Consider the following 15,521-nt stretch of genomic DNA (forward strand, 5'->3'; position numbering starts at 1 on the left):
CTTCCCTGAACAGATATGCTTGGACAGCGAATGGCACTGCCTCAACAATAAAATATATATAGCAATTCAAGTGTAAACTGGTCTTATATTGCTCTCTTGTATGCCACTTCGGCCACATGAACTGATTTTCAAAACCTCTCAACCTGGCTGACATGTAACTCACACCTGCTGTATTTTGGAGACATTTAAAAAGCCTTGAGCTGGTATAAGTTACTCCAATTTAAGGTCTTCCTTCTAGTAATCCATACTAGATGCTAAATGAAAATGCTTTGAGAAGGCTGTTAACCATTAGTAGCAAAATTCACAAAAATTTTTGTTCTTGGATACTGTTTCCTTTTACTCTAAAATGGATCAAGATCTCTTGGGTACTGGCTCCGATTTCAGAGGGAACAGACAGTGGTGGATATAATTTTTGCCATTAAAAGCACAAAATATTCCCATTGCAACAACTGAAGCCTTTTTAACTTTGAAAAGCAACTTGTTTACTTCCCAGTCAGTATACACTCCCATGCCTATGGACTAAGTTCTTCTAGGTCTAAGAACAATTGAACCCACAAGTGAATATGAATGTATCATTTATTTGAGGTGGACAATTCACATCATTAAAAGTCACAGGTAACAAATTTTATCTGGAATTTGAATCAGGTGTTTATTTTCAGGGGCAGCTTCAGAGAGATACAAAAGATAAGCAGCACGCATAGCGATCAGATGCGGCTGAGGAATAAACAGAAAAAAACAATCCTGACTTGTGATGAAAAAGATGCATCTTGAAGGCAATCCACTGAATGGCTTCTTCAATTATTTATTGTTTAAAAAGTATGCAAACCATGGCACAGGCATATACAACCCTTTCAGCAGTGAGGAAAAGAAAACCTCATCCTAACATATTCATTGCATAAGTCTAAAGTAATATACAGAAAATTTCAAGTAAAGGATTGTGGTCTGAAGTAAAAATTCCATTTCATATTTAAAAAAATTAGAAGGCTATTTGCTTTTCTTCTCTCCATCCACTGGTTGATCCGTTTCAGAGTCATACTGGTACTTTTCCACACAATTCCTAGGGAACCAGCCTCGTTCTCTTATTCCACCTTAAGACATGAAAAGTTGCATTAACTTAGAACAAAACATGGCCCACTACTGAGGAAAAACACAGGACTGGAAGAGACATCAAGCACTTACCCAAGTTATTTTCTTCTACAAGACAGAACACCTAAGTAATTTCTAACATCACTGCCTGGGGATGCACGGATTTTCTCCAACTACCTAAAATGTTTTCAGACATCTCCAAAGCTTTGCAGTGCTCTACCTTCCTTGAGAAAATTCATCTTCATAGCCTATCTAAATCTTTCTGTCTATAAATCAGGTTTACATCTCCTTTTTCTACACAGCAAGGTCACAGGAAGATGAAAACAAACTTGTCTACCACAGACTTTCACACAGCTGATGACTATGTGTTCATACCCAGGCTGTCTCCCATTTCCTACTCCTCTCCAGGTAAACTATCCCAATTCTTTTGGCTTTTCCTTATAAGTCACAATTTCTATTATCCTAATAATTCTCATTTTTCTCTGTTTTCCTCTCAGCCCTTTACAGTTGATCTTCCTGTTTCTTGAGATGCAGTAACTGCTTTTATTTGTAGGAGTATTTCAGTAGAGGCTCTACCAATGCTCAGGAGGATGGAAGGTTTACTTAGCATCTGGGAAGCTGTATCCCTTTTCTTTTCTGAAAGTCTTGACTCATCTTAAGATTATCATTCTGTCTTTTTTCCACAGAAGAACTGCTACTTAATCTTTCATTTGCCATCTTGCTGTAGTGCAACTTTTTATTCCTGCTTATTTACAGTATTTTGCTATACATTCCTAACAAAACTCATCCTATTTTTGAAGCCTAGTCTGATCCAGCCTCTCAGGGTTCACCAAGTTCTCCATCCATAACACGTTTTAGCTGATTTAAAAAACCCAACATTCAATAGAGGAGATATGTCCTACTAATCTTCACAATAAGCAATGTAATACAAAGTATTGCCGTGTTCATTTGTTCATTTGTATCTGATGTTTGAAGGAGTTTATTGGAGTGAGCTGCCAGGGCATTTCCAGCCCAGGAAGGTTTCAGACATCCCAAAAAAGCATGAACTCTTTCAGTGTAGTGACTGTTGGCAGCCTCACTTGTACAAATATGAAATGCACGTGCAATGCATTAACAATTGTTTGGAAGAAACGACAGAATCCAACACATCCTCTGGCAGGTAAAATTTTAGTTCAGTCCAAAGCAAGAGGTCTGAAGTGAAAAATGTAAAAGCTTCAATGCAGGTGGCTGTGATGCTGACCCTCTGCAGATCAGCAGGAGTCTTTAATATCTTCAACAGCCCCAGTTAGTTTTATAAACGCATATTAAAGTCTCTAGAAATTATTCCAAACAAAGACATGATGTCTCCTAGTTTTTAAGATACACAAAGATTAATCTCTACAGTTATACAGACTGTGTAGTTAAGGAGCCTGGATGTGTTTAAAACAGACTGCTATTTAAATATAAAAAAATGAATAATCCTTAACGTCTTTATGGTCTAAAACTCTAACTTTTCCTTAGAATATGAAATGTCCCACTTACCACTCAACTTTCAATAAACTACTATATCATGCTCTGTCAGTCTGACAGAGTGAATTAATGTTTATCAAAACTGGGAAGTCTGTGGAGAGTGGAGAGAAGCTAGTGCCAGTAATGTTCCCATTCTACATTTTGAGAAGTGAATATATAACATTGACCACATTTCTAGATAGCTATAAAATTGATTTCCAATTTTCAAAAGAAAAAGTGAAATTAACTGCTCCATACCATCAGCAGCTGAGATGAGAATCTTTTCACCATACATCCAGTGTCTGGGGAAGGAAGCATAATAGGTAATTAGATGCCAGAACTCAACGCAGTGCTTCTTTTAACCAAATATAAAAGTGTGGAGCCACTAACTTTAAGCCTCTGGTGGCTAAAATCAGATCTCCTTTACTCAGTGCAATTCTGGGCTCTTCAGTGCAGGGTGTTGTGAAGAATGTTTTAACACCTTTAGTCACAGGGCAGCAGACACCACTGTAATCTTCTATGGCTCGATACCGCACCTACAGATTGGAACAGAGCACAGCAATTTGTTTTTTGAAGGAGTTATGGCCTTACTGATAAGTTTCATGCTAAAAAATATCAATTCAAGCATACCACAGATTTAAATATAATGACAGTGGCTGTCAAAGGGACTCTAAATTCTAAATTACTACTTAACAATGAAGCACAATCCTCTTTATTATCATGTTTCTTCCCATCTGGAAACTAAGAAGCAATAGTAAAAGCTAAGTGCCAAGATTAACTAAGCAGATTGCTATACACTGCTTGTGTCACTTAGTTACTGTTATTTATACTGTTATTTCTATTATTTCAAAGTAATTTTACACCAAACTTCAACAAATACTTACACTTCTTACTCTCTTGTCTGCTTTCTGTTTCAGTTGCTCTATCTATAAATGATTAAAAATAGAAATTTAGGCAGCATTCAACACAAAATGAAGCCAGGTATTGAAATCATTCAACAAACACAGGAAGTACCATTAGCAGCTTGAAGCTCTCACAAAAGCGTAACTTTTTAGTGCATCAAAAATGGGAGAACATTTAACAGAACTCCTGTACATGTACTTCAAGCCTGTCTATTTTAGTTATTAAAAAAGCTGGTCTATTATTGCAAAGCGAAGCAGATAATTGGATGGTGGGGAGAATCAGCTCAAGACACCATTGAAGAGCAGTTACCGTCAAACTGTATTGGTGACATCCATCTCTAACTGGCCAGTCCAGGCCATCTCCCTCAGGAATCCCAGACCATGTAAACACTTGCCTGAAGTTCTTCCATTTACTTCCCATATCATAGGGGAAGATAAAGGTCTCACCCGTTTGGTAGTACTGGATTCTGTCTTTGGCCTGGAAAATAATTAAGAAATGCAGTACATAAAACCACCCTACACACTGCAGTCAAGCAGCAAGGGTCATAAGCCCTGTATGGGTCCATGGGACCTAAAGGCAAAAAGTTTCAGGCAAGAGCAGTGAACTCCTGCTATATCAACCCAGGCTTTAAAAACTCCTTAAATTCAGAAGAATGTCTGGTTTGGGTGCCCCCATCCCTGTAAACCCCCATTTACTCTTTAACAACAGTCCAATGACTACACTGATAATTCCCTCCATATTCTGATCTTTACTGCTTTCTTTTAGGGACCAATGCCTGACTATTTCTCAGTTACATACAAAAGCTTCCACAGCTCAGAATCCTTTGACTAATGATCACGAACATGACTCAACACTGGTAGTGCCAATTCCTCCTCTAAGAATGCAAACACTGGGGGCACGATCTGAATTGCCCACATTCCGTAGGCACGAGCTTTACATTCCCACAGTTCTGATGACATCTAGTGGAGCAGCCACAGAACTGTGTTCTCTTTGTTGCAATAATCACATTTTATTAAATATTTGTGTATTACAGTCTGTGCTCAGCTTTCAAAAGGGACATATTAGCAGCCTGCATTTTGTAGTAAAAATTTTTAACATATGATTCCAAATTCTATAATAACAGAGATTTATTTCACTTATGTTCCATTATCCCATTATTCCACAACTTGGATCCAGCCATACAAAGAGCTGACATTACAATACTTTAAGTACTTACACACAGTCAAGATTCTCATGCTAACTTACCACACAAAATAAAAGAAAGACAACAAGACACTAATGAAATGTTTGTGGACTTACACAAAAACTAACCAGGTAGAATCAAACTCATTTCTAAACACTGAGTCAGTTTTCCTTCCTCTAAACTTAGCTTCTGTTGCTCGACTACATTTCTCCAGAAAAATCTTGTGAAAACCTTTATAAAGATAAGGAAGTCCAAGAGAAATTTAAAGGACTGAAGACTAGGTATTTTCTAGTACTTTGTTAAAATCAAGGAAAATCCTCCCTTACAATCCAAAGTAAGAAATGGGTAAAACCATGAGTCAAAAGATGCCACTTTGAATGGGTCAGCGAGGTGGACAATTAAAGCTGCAGGCAGATGTAATGACTAAGATAGCTCAAGTTTCAGATGAAAACATCCACAAGTAGCTAAGTCTTTTCAAAGTAAATATTATTCTATGTTCAACAAACTACTCCAAAAGAAAAGAAAAATCTATGCATTTATATGATTTCTCATTTCTTTCAGTGAATTTCAGAATAGTAAGGGAAACGCTTGTTGTGGGTGTTAGGTCAGTGGTGAAATGAAATAACATCTTTGGTTTTAAGCCAGAGATGAGACAAAAATTAAAAATACAGAAAATAGACTTTGTAACAATACAAGAATACTGTATTAAAAGCATACCTTTTCTTCAATCCAGGATTCGATTGAAGTTTTATTTGTCAAAATTACTTTCATCTGAAATAAAAGTGTTAGATGAAATTAGGATTTATTTTCTGCAGAAGTACATCAGCTATACAAAGAAAGCTTCATTTAACAAACTAAACTTGTTTTAAAGAACAAAACTATTTTTATAGACTTAAGTGAAGTATTTGTTAGAAGTTAACCCTCAGCAGAGATACACGATCTAGAACTATACACTCAAGACAGTATCACACAGTATTGCACTTCATGCTTAAAATGTGTCTTTGTTTCCTTCCAAATATCTCCAACATTTTAAGAAATATATCAGGCACCTGTTTGCAGGGGCAGGGCAGGTATTTTGCCTTTTTCAGGGAGTTTATAAAATCCATCTCATATTTTCTTAGTTAGATTTTCACATCCAAGAAAAATAATTTTAAAAATTAAAAATAATTTTTAAAAATCAAAAATAATGAAATATAATGTAAAAATATTAAAAATAATTTAAAAAATAGAATTGTGGTAACAGAAAAACTGGGACAAAGCTACACAAATCCCTTAAAAAGTTATACAACCTAAGCTCTGAACAACTGTTCTTATCTCAATCCTGAATTATGTTTCTACCCCACAAGCACACAGAACTTACAGCTTTTAACTTCTTTGTAACAGAGCCATAGACTCACCTGGATAATAAACAGCATCCCAACAGCAATAGTTGTTCCTAATGCCAGTCCTAAGGCAAATAAAGATGCAGCAAATGCAGACAGTCCAAAGGGAATAATGGGACGAGGGTCTCTTTTGGCTGCACTCATGTCAATCTTAACAGAACTCCACCCAAAAGATATCTGCAAAGAGAAAAATTCCATTCAGCTCTAGAACTTTCCAACTGCTGAAACAAAGCAAGTTATCCCTACGAAATCTGGCTCTGAAAGTGAGTGTCCAACATCTGACAGAGATGAAGTAGAGTAACCAAAAAAAGTACTCAAAAGACTTTTATCTTCAGAAGTTTGCTGCTAGATGGAAAATGAAACCACAGTCGCCATCTTGCAAGCTCCACAGGCCCAAAAATCAGCAAAAAAATCTGGACTCTGGTACGTTCAAAAACCCACATTCATCAGTGTCAGATGGACAACGCTTGCATAGAACAGTCCCTGTTTTCCGTGGGAATGCTGCAGCTTTCCTCTGAAAGCTTTGCAGACAGCAATTCTCAACATTATCCATCTGCAAACACAACTCAGCTGCTACAAATACAACTTCATCTGTTACATTCAGGTGATGCTATCAAGCTCTTCACTGCAACCACAAAGGCTGAAATCAAAGCTTATAATCTTAACCATGGATCTGAGATAAGGGGTGTATTCCAGAATAAGCTTTACTCAGCATTGAAGTTTTCCAGTTAAAAAAACAACAGCTAACATATTTATCTTTAGTTCCAAAAATAATGTACTTTTTTTCTTGAAGAAATAGACACGAATCAAAAAAAGTGGCCAGTAAAAGAAAATAAATAGGATGTAACTTGAGTGTTGGAAATAAATAGCAGCTGTTTTCTGTGCCAGACAAAACACAGCCTGGCTCTCTGCATGAAGTGCTACTCAGAAACTGTCTTCAGTCAATGTAAAGCAATAGGAAACTCCCTGTGACTATGAGAAGCCATAGGGAAAAAAAAAAAAAAAAAAAAAAAGAACAAAAATAGAAACAACTTTCCCTGAATCCTCCTCCATTCCCATACATACATCTTACAGGTACACAACAGAACTAGGAGTGCATGTGGAAAAAAGAACAAGGAATTCCACATGCTTCTCCTCAGAAAAACAAATTCTCTCATACTTCCAGAGATAAATTATGCACCTGACTTAAATAATATTTTAAGCATTTAATTATATTTTCTTACTCTGTTGTAAAGCTGAGTGTACATTGTCATAATAAATATGAAAGAAGCGTGAATGCATCCCAATGGAGCTAAGAGGAGAAACAGAGTGAAAGATGCATGATTCTGGTATCCACAACAATTGTTGATCCAAGGACAGTGGTGATCCATCTTCATCACACATCTGTGAATAATAAATATTCATTAATATAAAGTACACGTATGATGTTTCTCAAAAAACTCAAAGGATGGCTGATTTTCTACTTCTCAACCTCCATTCTTTCATTTGAACCCACCAATTTCTGACAGATCAACACAGTAGTTTCTTTTCAGAATTATATTTCCATGTTGTGGAATTAAAAAAAGCAAATAAAAAGTGCTTCCAGGTCCTACCCTCCCTAGTTATCTGTCATCTTCTTTACTCAAACTAACTAGTTGCTCATTAGCACCACAGAACAGAGCCTGGAGACAGAGCCATAGAATGGGACTTGTAAGAACTATGATCACAATAATCAAGCACTACTGTTAATGCCAGTTTTTAAAAACCAGAATACCAGGAAAATAAAGGAAATACCGAATTCCCTGTGAACTACTTGTAGAAAGAGTATTTAAAGAAAGATATTCAGACAGAAGTGTGATAGTGGCTCTCTCTTTTCAGCTTTCAGAGGGTTTACCACTTTCTCAATTGCTATGTATCAACCTCTCACCATTGAAAATCCTTTTCAAAATACATTTAACATGTGTAAACACCCTAGAGACACTCTTGTATTCAATATAAAGTTGGTTATTTTGGGGTAGCTTACAGATGCAAAAAACACCCACCTGAATAAAGATTTGTTCACATTCCAATTTACCTTGACAGGTGTAAAACTCTACATGACCACCCAAGTGATCAGTCCTCAGTGTAAAGATTGTCACTCAAGGAAAAGAGTCATTAGTTTTAAATCTGGGGATGATGTAGCCAAATTACTGCACTGCTCTGAAGTTTCAGTTTCTTTTTCTTAAAAAAACACTGACTGCACATCTTGGGTTTATAGAAATAACAAATGAACATGTATGTTGCAATATCCTTTCACTACATTCTCTTAGGAGTCCTTCAGAGGACAACCTGCCTGGACTGCAGACAGCTGAAGTGCCTTGATTTTTTCAAGATGCACTAAATTCTAGTGACAGCTATTTATAATAAAGTATTGTTTGTATCAGGACCATTGTGTTAGAAGATAACAAGGTGCAAACTTCTTAAATTGACCCAAAAGGTTTTATTGCTTCACTTAGTATGTCAATTCACTTCAAAACCCGCTTTGGTATAGAGTGAAAAAAAGCAGTCCAAAATTTCCACACAAATCAACATTTAATTCCCATTTGGAAAGATGACAGAATAGGTATTTCTACTCTCTAAGCACATCAATGTTTGGACTCAATTGTAAAAGAATTTCAGATGATTTTTAGGTATTTACACTCACATCCCTGAAGCAGGACTGCATTGTTTCCTTAGTACCATCAAGAAGTTCTTAAGAGAAACTGATTTCGAACTATAAAGAAAATGTTAAAGACAGTAATTTTTCTAAACTAAAACACAGCAAAACTCTATAGATATCATACAACTAGAAAGTGGAAACACTTGAAAGGGCTATAATGCTCATATGGAAGGTTTTAAAAAAACTACAATGCAAGTGCTGGAAGCACAAATTATGGTAACAGCCCATCGTGAGGTTTGAAGCTGCTCTAAAATGGACTTTCAACAGCTGTGAAGAAGAACAGTACCTGTTACACTTCCGACAGTGGTGTGAACGAGGAGCCTTGTAAGACTGACACACCTTACAGTATTGGAGATACATGCAATCCTGAGATTTTTCCTTTAAACAGAAGAACAGCAGTGTTAGATGTATACACAACTCTGCTGGCAATGTTTATTTTGGCATTTTCCTAACTTCTGATTTCTTCTGACAGGGTGTGTTTCATAGTCCAACCCTACTTAATGATAGGCGTCAAGGAGAGGAAAAAACAAAATTAAATGATCTCCCAGCTAATCTCTTGGCTATCAACACAGCCATCTTCCACTGTTGAAAGCGCTGGCTGCTAAAAGAAATAAACAGTTCTTCCGTCAGGAAGAGCAACTGTACAAGCAGGATTTCACAGCGAAGTTCTGAGAGTAAAAGTCAGCACGTTATTGTTCTAATTAAAAAAAAATCCTGAGCACATTTTCTCTCCATTTTACAAAATAAACCACTCTAAGCTTATTACTAAGATACAGCACTGGTAAACACTAATGTTCAACTCTCTCACAATCTCTTTTACACACACAAGCCCCAGCTACAGCAAGATGAGAGACAGACACTTGCAGACAGCAAGTATTGGCCAAAATCTTGCACCCATTTGTCCTGCTAAGATGATTATCAGGATCCTCTTCTGCCCAGACTCTGTCCTGAGTAATATTCCACAATTAGAAAGGTGACCAGCACTAAACTCGGCATCACCCCACAGGAACACAAACTCTGGGCAGCTGCCTTGAGATACTGAACCTGTGTCATTCTTGGCTACAACTCTTCCAAGAGATTACTGAAGCACAGGAAATGCAAATTTCTATCTTGCTCTGTGTTAAGCAGATGGTAACCATACAATTTTCTGGCTTGCATAAAATAAAAAAGAAATTTTCTAAATTAATTACTTCTAACTGTTACTGCTAGCAGCAAAATCTCCAAACCAGGTGTCTGCAGGAGCAGGCAGATAACCTTGAGGTCCTCATTCCCAGCTATCTGTGCTTGTTTCCTGCTGCTTTGCTTTGAGAAGCCCCTAATACAATAAGGCACAGCAAATGCTGCCAGCCAAGCAGCATTAGCAGAGCCCTGGCAGCACAGGGAGGGGATGGAGAAGGGCAGCAGAACAGAACAGAGCCTCGGAGAAGCAGATAAAGGACGTAACTCAGGCAGGCAGGAAGCCCGCTCAGCTCTGCAAGGCTGACAAAGCAGCAGCCCCGGAAATCAACAGTGCTGTGCTTACTGGAGCTGGGGTCAAGGAACGGCCACCAAATATTACAACACTGGCCACTGCAGACTACCAAAACAGACCCCAAAAGGCCACATAAGGACTTCCAATAAGGAAAGCGACAATGTAAAGAAAAGTACTACATATACATCACATATACATTAAGTAAGTGGGATAGCTAGTGAATGTGTGATCAGCGTGGCTGATAAAAACTCTGCCTACCCAACGCTCGGCACACTCCGTTAGAGAAAGAATATTTGAAGGGTCCAGCGTGCTGCTTTCTAATAGCAAAACTGCGTTAGAAAGTTTCTATCTGTCCGATTTCGGTATCAGGAGCAAACTGGGTTGTACTGGAAACTCTGGAAGCGGCAAGAGCAAACCGGGGAGAGGCAAAGGAAAGATTTCGGAACAAGATAAGGAGGAAGTAGTGGCCTGAGAGCGTGCAGCGTTCTTGGGGAACAGAGGACAATCAGCGGCATCGAAGGACACGCGATGTGTACTGTCCTGATCGCGGGGCGGCCGGCCCGGCCCCAGGGCTGCCAGCCGGGCCCCGCCAGGCCCCGGGCCGAGGCGATCGCAAGGCAGCGCTTACCGGCGTCCACCCCAGCGGGACGTACCCGGGGCCCACGAACATGGCGCTGAAGTAGTTGTAGAGGATCATGACGGTCCAGTTGAGCAGCATCACGAAGTTGACGCTTCCCCCGGCCGTGTCCAGGGGCCAGTACCAGAGCGCGGCGTCGGCCATGGCGGTGGCGGAGCACACGGCCACCACGGCCAGCGCCACCGCCGGGCCCCAGTGGCACAGGCGGCGCGCCCGCTGCAGCGCGCCCGGCCCCACCATCGCCGCTACCGCCGGCCGGCCGCCGCCGCCCCGCCGCCGCCGTGCATGGCTGCCGCCGGCCGCCGAGACAGAGGGCGGGAAGGGAAGAGGGAAGGGAGTGGGAAGAGGAGGGGAGGGGAAGGGAGTGGAAGGGGAGGGCGGGGAAGGGGCGGAACGGGGCGGGAGCGGGGCCCGCGCTGCCGCCGCCGCCCGCCCGCGGTCCGCTCGCAATACGGCCCTCCCGGGAAACAGCGCCCCGCCGGTAGCGCCGCAGCCGCTTTCCTGCCCCCTGCAGGTTACGAGGCGGGGCATGAGGGGCTGCGGGGCGGGAGTGACCCGACGCTGCCGCCTCTCCTCAGTGCCTGCGGTGCGGCGCGATCCCGCGTGTCAAGGCCGCTCAGGGGTTGTCGGAAGGGCCGAGAGGGGCTGGGCCGTGCCGGTTAAATCACCCGAGTTTCGCCGGAACGTGTGGCGAGGAGCCCGGGGGCGGGGTGGGGGACGCGTTTTGGTGTGGCAGAACGCGGAAGCGGCGCGGTGCGGAGCGGCGCCCCCGGCACCGGCAGCGCCATCGCCGTGATGTCCTCCGACTTCGAGAGCTACGAGCAGGACTTCGCCGTGCTCACGGCAGAGATCACGGGCCGCATCGGGAAGGTGCCGAAGCTGGTAGGAGGTGAGCGGCTGCTCTCCGCCCCCGCGGCCCTCGCTCCGCAGGCCCGTGTGCGGGAGCCGCTCCGGCTGCCGGCGGCGGGCGCGCAGGGCGGTGGCGGGAGGTGCCGGCATGGTTCAGTGAGCTCTCACCGGTGTCGCTCCTCGCTCCTTACGCAGCACTGTCACCGCCCTGCCCCGCGTCTGTCCCAGCAGCGAGATGTGTTGAGAATGCTCTGACAGAATATTTGTTCGCTGGTCACCTGTAAGGATCAGCCCTTCCCTTGTGCCCGGCTCTGGGGTTCCGCCAGTGCACCTGAAGGGCTGAGCAAAGCTAAAGCTGCTGGGGGATGCTCCCCGTGCCAGCATTGCTGCTGAATCCTCGTTACTGTGATCATGCCACGACATCATTAATGGAAATCAAGTGTTTTTCCTGTGGCACAGACAGATTTTGTGCATGACTTAATTTGAATCAGTATTTTTGCTGCCTACTCCTCGTACGTTTGGTTTGGATAATTGACTGTGGTGACTCACAGGCAGGAGCAGATTCAAAGAAATCCGTGTTCATTTACTTTAATGTGTTTGTCAGTAGCCTGCAGCGTTCATGGTCTGTTTCATGATGTATCCCTGCAGTAGAGTCAATACTGCCTGTAAGAGTAGAAAGATGGAAATTTTGATCTCGTTAATCAGCCCAGCCGAATCCTCCAGCCCACAGGAATCAGTGCCCCAGTACAGGGCTCTGAGTGTGACATGGAGGGAAGCTGACACTCGTGGTTTTCTCATCTGTTCCTCTTGCAGCTCAGCTTAATGCCTCTTCCAGCTCATTTAATGCTTCTGCCTCTGCTTCCTATGCATATTACCCAAAAGTTTGGGACCCTTAACCATGGGAGTGGATACTGTGTAAGAAGGAAGTAAACACGTTCTAATGGTGTACTTTTCCATATGACTAAAGGAAAAGGTATCATGCATCCAGGACCAAAGAATAGCATCCTACTTTTAGAGTGGGAAATGCATCATGAAGTGATGTGTAGTGACTCTAAACAGGATTTGAGGTAGATGGTCAGCTAAAATGTGTGATCTCATGGGATTTCGAATAACATATCTTTTTGATTTTGGAAGGTTATGTCCAATTCTAATCTTAGCAAGTTGGAAAGTCTTCTGAAAAAATAGAGTTGAGTTCCATGGTTAAAGGAAACTATGCCTCTTCCTTGGCTTAACAAAGATGTTTTGCTCTTGGTCTTAACAGCAAGGACACAGAGAGATAATTCAGTCAGAACCTGCAGCTGAGGTGGAAAAAATTGTCTGTTTTCTAATGGAAACTTACAAAATGAAGATGAAAGAGAATCAGAGTTCCTGTGATTGAATTTTAGAACTGGTGTGTAATTTAATCTCCTCAGAAATTATATTTAACTTGTAAATGGCCACTGGAACCATTTACTGAGATGATGCAGGGAATCCTTCACAAAGGCTTCTTAACTTCTGAACTGTAAATTTAAGGACCTTTGGTAGGAACAGGGAGACATCATAAATACACTACTGGCTCATCCTCTGAAAATCAATAGTGCCAGACTGATTTATAGGAAAAGAGAGATTTAATTCCCTAATTGTAAAGCATAGAGATTTGAGTTCCTTGTTGTATAGATTTTGGAAGTCATCAGACTGTTCAATAATAGGAAGAATATTCTCATAATAGTAGTGGATTTCCTTAATCCTCTCCTTGAATCAGTCTCCCTTATTCACTTAGGGAGATTTTGGAGCTTAAATAAAAGATGTTTAAAGAGTATTGGCTTCAACAGTGACATAACCTAGAAGCAGCAGGCTTTGAAATCATCACTCTTTTATGAGACCGTTAGAAGGTTACTTTTTAGTAGAATTTGCCATCCTTTTGGAGGAGAATGAATCAGTGTTCCCTGCAGGACCAGGAATGTTGTACTGGGCTAAATGAAGTCAAGATAAGACAAAAGTTAATTTTTTTCACCCCATGTTATATTTGTGGTTGGTTATGTGGTGTTTGTACTGACTTGCATTATAGCTGCTTCTTGCACTGTACATTTATGGCTTAGCTATTGCTTCTGTTTTCAGGGCTATTCTGTCTTTCATCAAGAAAAAAAATTTCCATGACTTCAAAACAAACTACAGTCTTAGCTAGCAGAGGCATTTGACCACTTGGAAAAAGAAATCTCTGATTATGCTGAACACTTTATCCGAAATATTTTAAATACACATTTTTCCCTTGTTTCTTAATAGGAACATTTGCAAGATCTTTGCTTCATCACCAGAAGTTCCAGTTAGTTCTTGTGCGATGACTGGGAGAGCCTCAAAGAGAGGATTGTGAGGTGGGAGGGGAGCTGAGGTGACAGTTTGCAGCAGCAGTGATTTGAGAGATTGCTGATGGCCTTCTTCCTCCCAGCTGGAAGAAGCAGGATGAAAGGTGTAAGGACTTGTGCCACTCTGCATAATAAAGAGAGATCTCCTGAAGTCTAGTGACTGGTTACTTCCCTCTGCTGCCCAGGATGGACCTGCTCCAATGGAGAAATGCTGCTTAATTGGTTTTGCAACATTCCTGCATTCCCTGTTGTCAGGACATGATGCTGTCCTGTGTTCTAGGAGGATGATGGCTCAGCTGACAATCCTGTTGTCACAAATGCATAAGTAGTTCAGCAAGAAATGTAACAAAGGCTCTCTGATATCACAGAAACAATAAGCAGCAGGGACAATAGAACATCTTGGGAAGAAATGTCTTCTGTTGTTGAGGCAGACATCACCTGGGGGATTAAAGAAAGTTATAAATAGAGAAATGCCTTTTAAATAGATTTTCTGTGTTGCTGCTGCAGGTCTTTGAAGAATGAAGATCATTGACTGATGTGTTTTATTAATGCTCCTTGGTGTTTCAGAGAAACACCTGTCTTATGATTTGACCAAAACTTCATACAGATTTTGATTGTTTGATATGAAAGAGAGTTTTATCAGCACAAATGGTGATACTTTGTCTATTCCCAGCACAGTAGCCTCTGGTTTGTGATGGCTTTGGACTGGAGTGCTGCCATTCTTCTGATACTTGGTACCTGCATTTTCTGCTGGGCAATCAAAGTGCTGCATGTCAGTTGCTAACAGGTTTACCTGAAGAAAGCCCCACCTTTAATTTTCTGTTGTACTCCTGCACTGAAGTTTCCTGTCTCAGTTTCAGGTCTGGCTCATTATGCTATGCCTCTTGAACCCAGTTTTATAATCCAAAGAGAGAAATGCATGTACTGTTCCATTTGTCTCTGCTGTTGGACAGTAACTTCTGGCAGTGGTGAACATGTAACCACCTGAAGTGAGCACAGCAACATCTGCAAGTGCCCTTTGTTACTCAGTCTCTTCCTCAGCATGTGCTAATGAAAAGATGCAATTCCACAAGCAGTGGGACTACTCAGTCTTGAGCCAGTTTTTTTTTTTGAGATTAAACCAGTGCTGTGTTATCTTTCCAGCCTTGTAGACAGATTCCCACCTTTCTGTAACTGCTGTATTTTGGGAGACAAAGAAAGTGTCTAATGCCAGGGCAAAGCTGAAGGAACGGGGGGAAAATGTAGTGAAAGCTTGTTTCTTTTAATAAAGTTACACGACCTTGTGTACAGAGAACAGATTTCTTTGCAGTCCTCCACAGAGGAAAACCCCCTTTTGTTTCCATTTATCCGTAGTTTGTCAATTTCACCACTTAAATTATACAAACTGTATGAAATATTTTGTTTGGGATATTCTGTCTAGCAATGTAAGGACAAAATTACATTTAGATATATTTGATGGAGCATTGGTTTTTATTTTCTCTAAAGGATATTTAAATTCTCAAT

General features: G+C 41.1%; 2 protein-coding genes across 5 annotated transcripts in view; one reads left to right on the top strand and one right to left on the bottom strand.

Annotated features, from left to right (window-relative positions):
- Window positions 1-559: 559 nt before the first annotated feature.
- On the bottom strand, window positions 560-11,173 carry ZDHHC6 (zinc finger DHHC-type containing 6). The gene is made up of 10 exons (XM_030951579.1): window positions 10,819-11,173; window positions 9,006-9,097; window positions 7,266-7,425; window positions 6,058-6,219; window positions 5,378-5,431; window positions 3,787-3,954; window positions 3,459-3,500; window positions 2,965-3,110; window positions 2,833-2,876; window positions 560-1,088 (listed from the first exon to the last, which is right to left on the bottom strand). The coding sequence occupies exons 1-10, from the start codon at window positions 11,065-11,067 to the stop codon at window positions 985-987; spliced, it is 1,221 nt and encodes a 406-aa protein (XP_030807439.1). The 5' UTR covers window positions 11,068-11,173; the 3' UTR covers window positions 560-984.
- Window positions 11,174-11,264: 91 nt separating this feature from the next.
- VTI1A (vesicle transport through interaction with t-SNAREs 1A) overlaps window positions 11,265-15,521 on the top strand; it is a 258,869-nt gene continuing 254,612 nt past the window's right edge. For all 4 annotated transcript variants that reach the window (XM_030951465.1, XM_030951466.1, XM_030951467.1 and 1 more), the window contains exon 1: window positions 11,265-11,716. In XM_030951465.1, coding sequence (XP_030807325.1) covers window positions 11,623-11,716 — 94 coding nt within the window. In that variant the 5' untranslated portion in view covers window positions 11,265-11,622. The remainder of the gene's footprint in view (window positions 11,717-15,521) is intronic.

Source organism: Camarhynchus parvulus, chromosome 6 (assembly GCF_901933205.1).
Source record: "Camarhynchus parvulus chromosome 6, STF_HiC, whole genome shotgun sequence".
Classification (NCBI taxonomy): domain Eukaryota; kingdom Metazoa; phylum Chordata; class Aves; order Passeriformes; family Thraupidae; genus Camarhynchus; species Camarhynchus parvulus.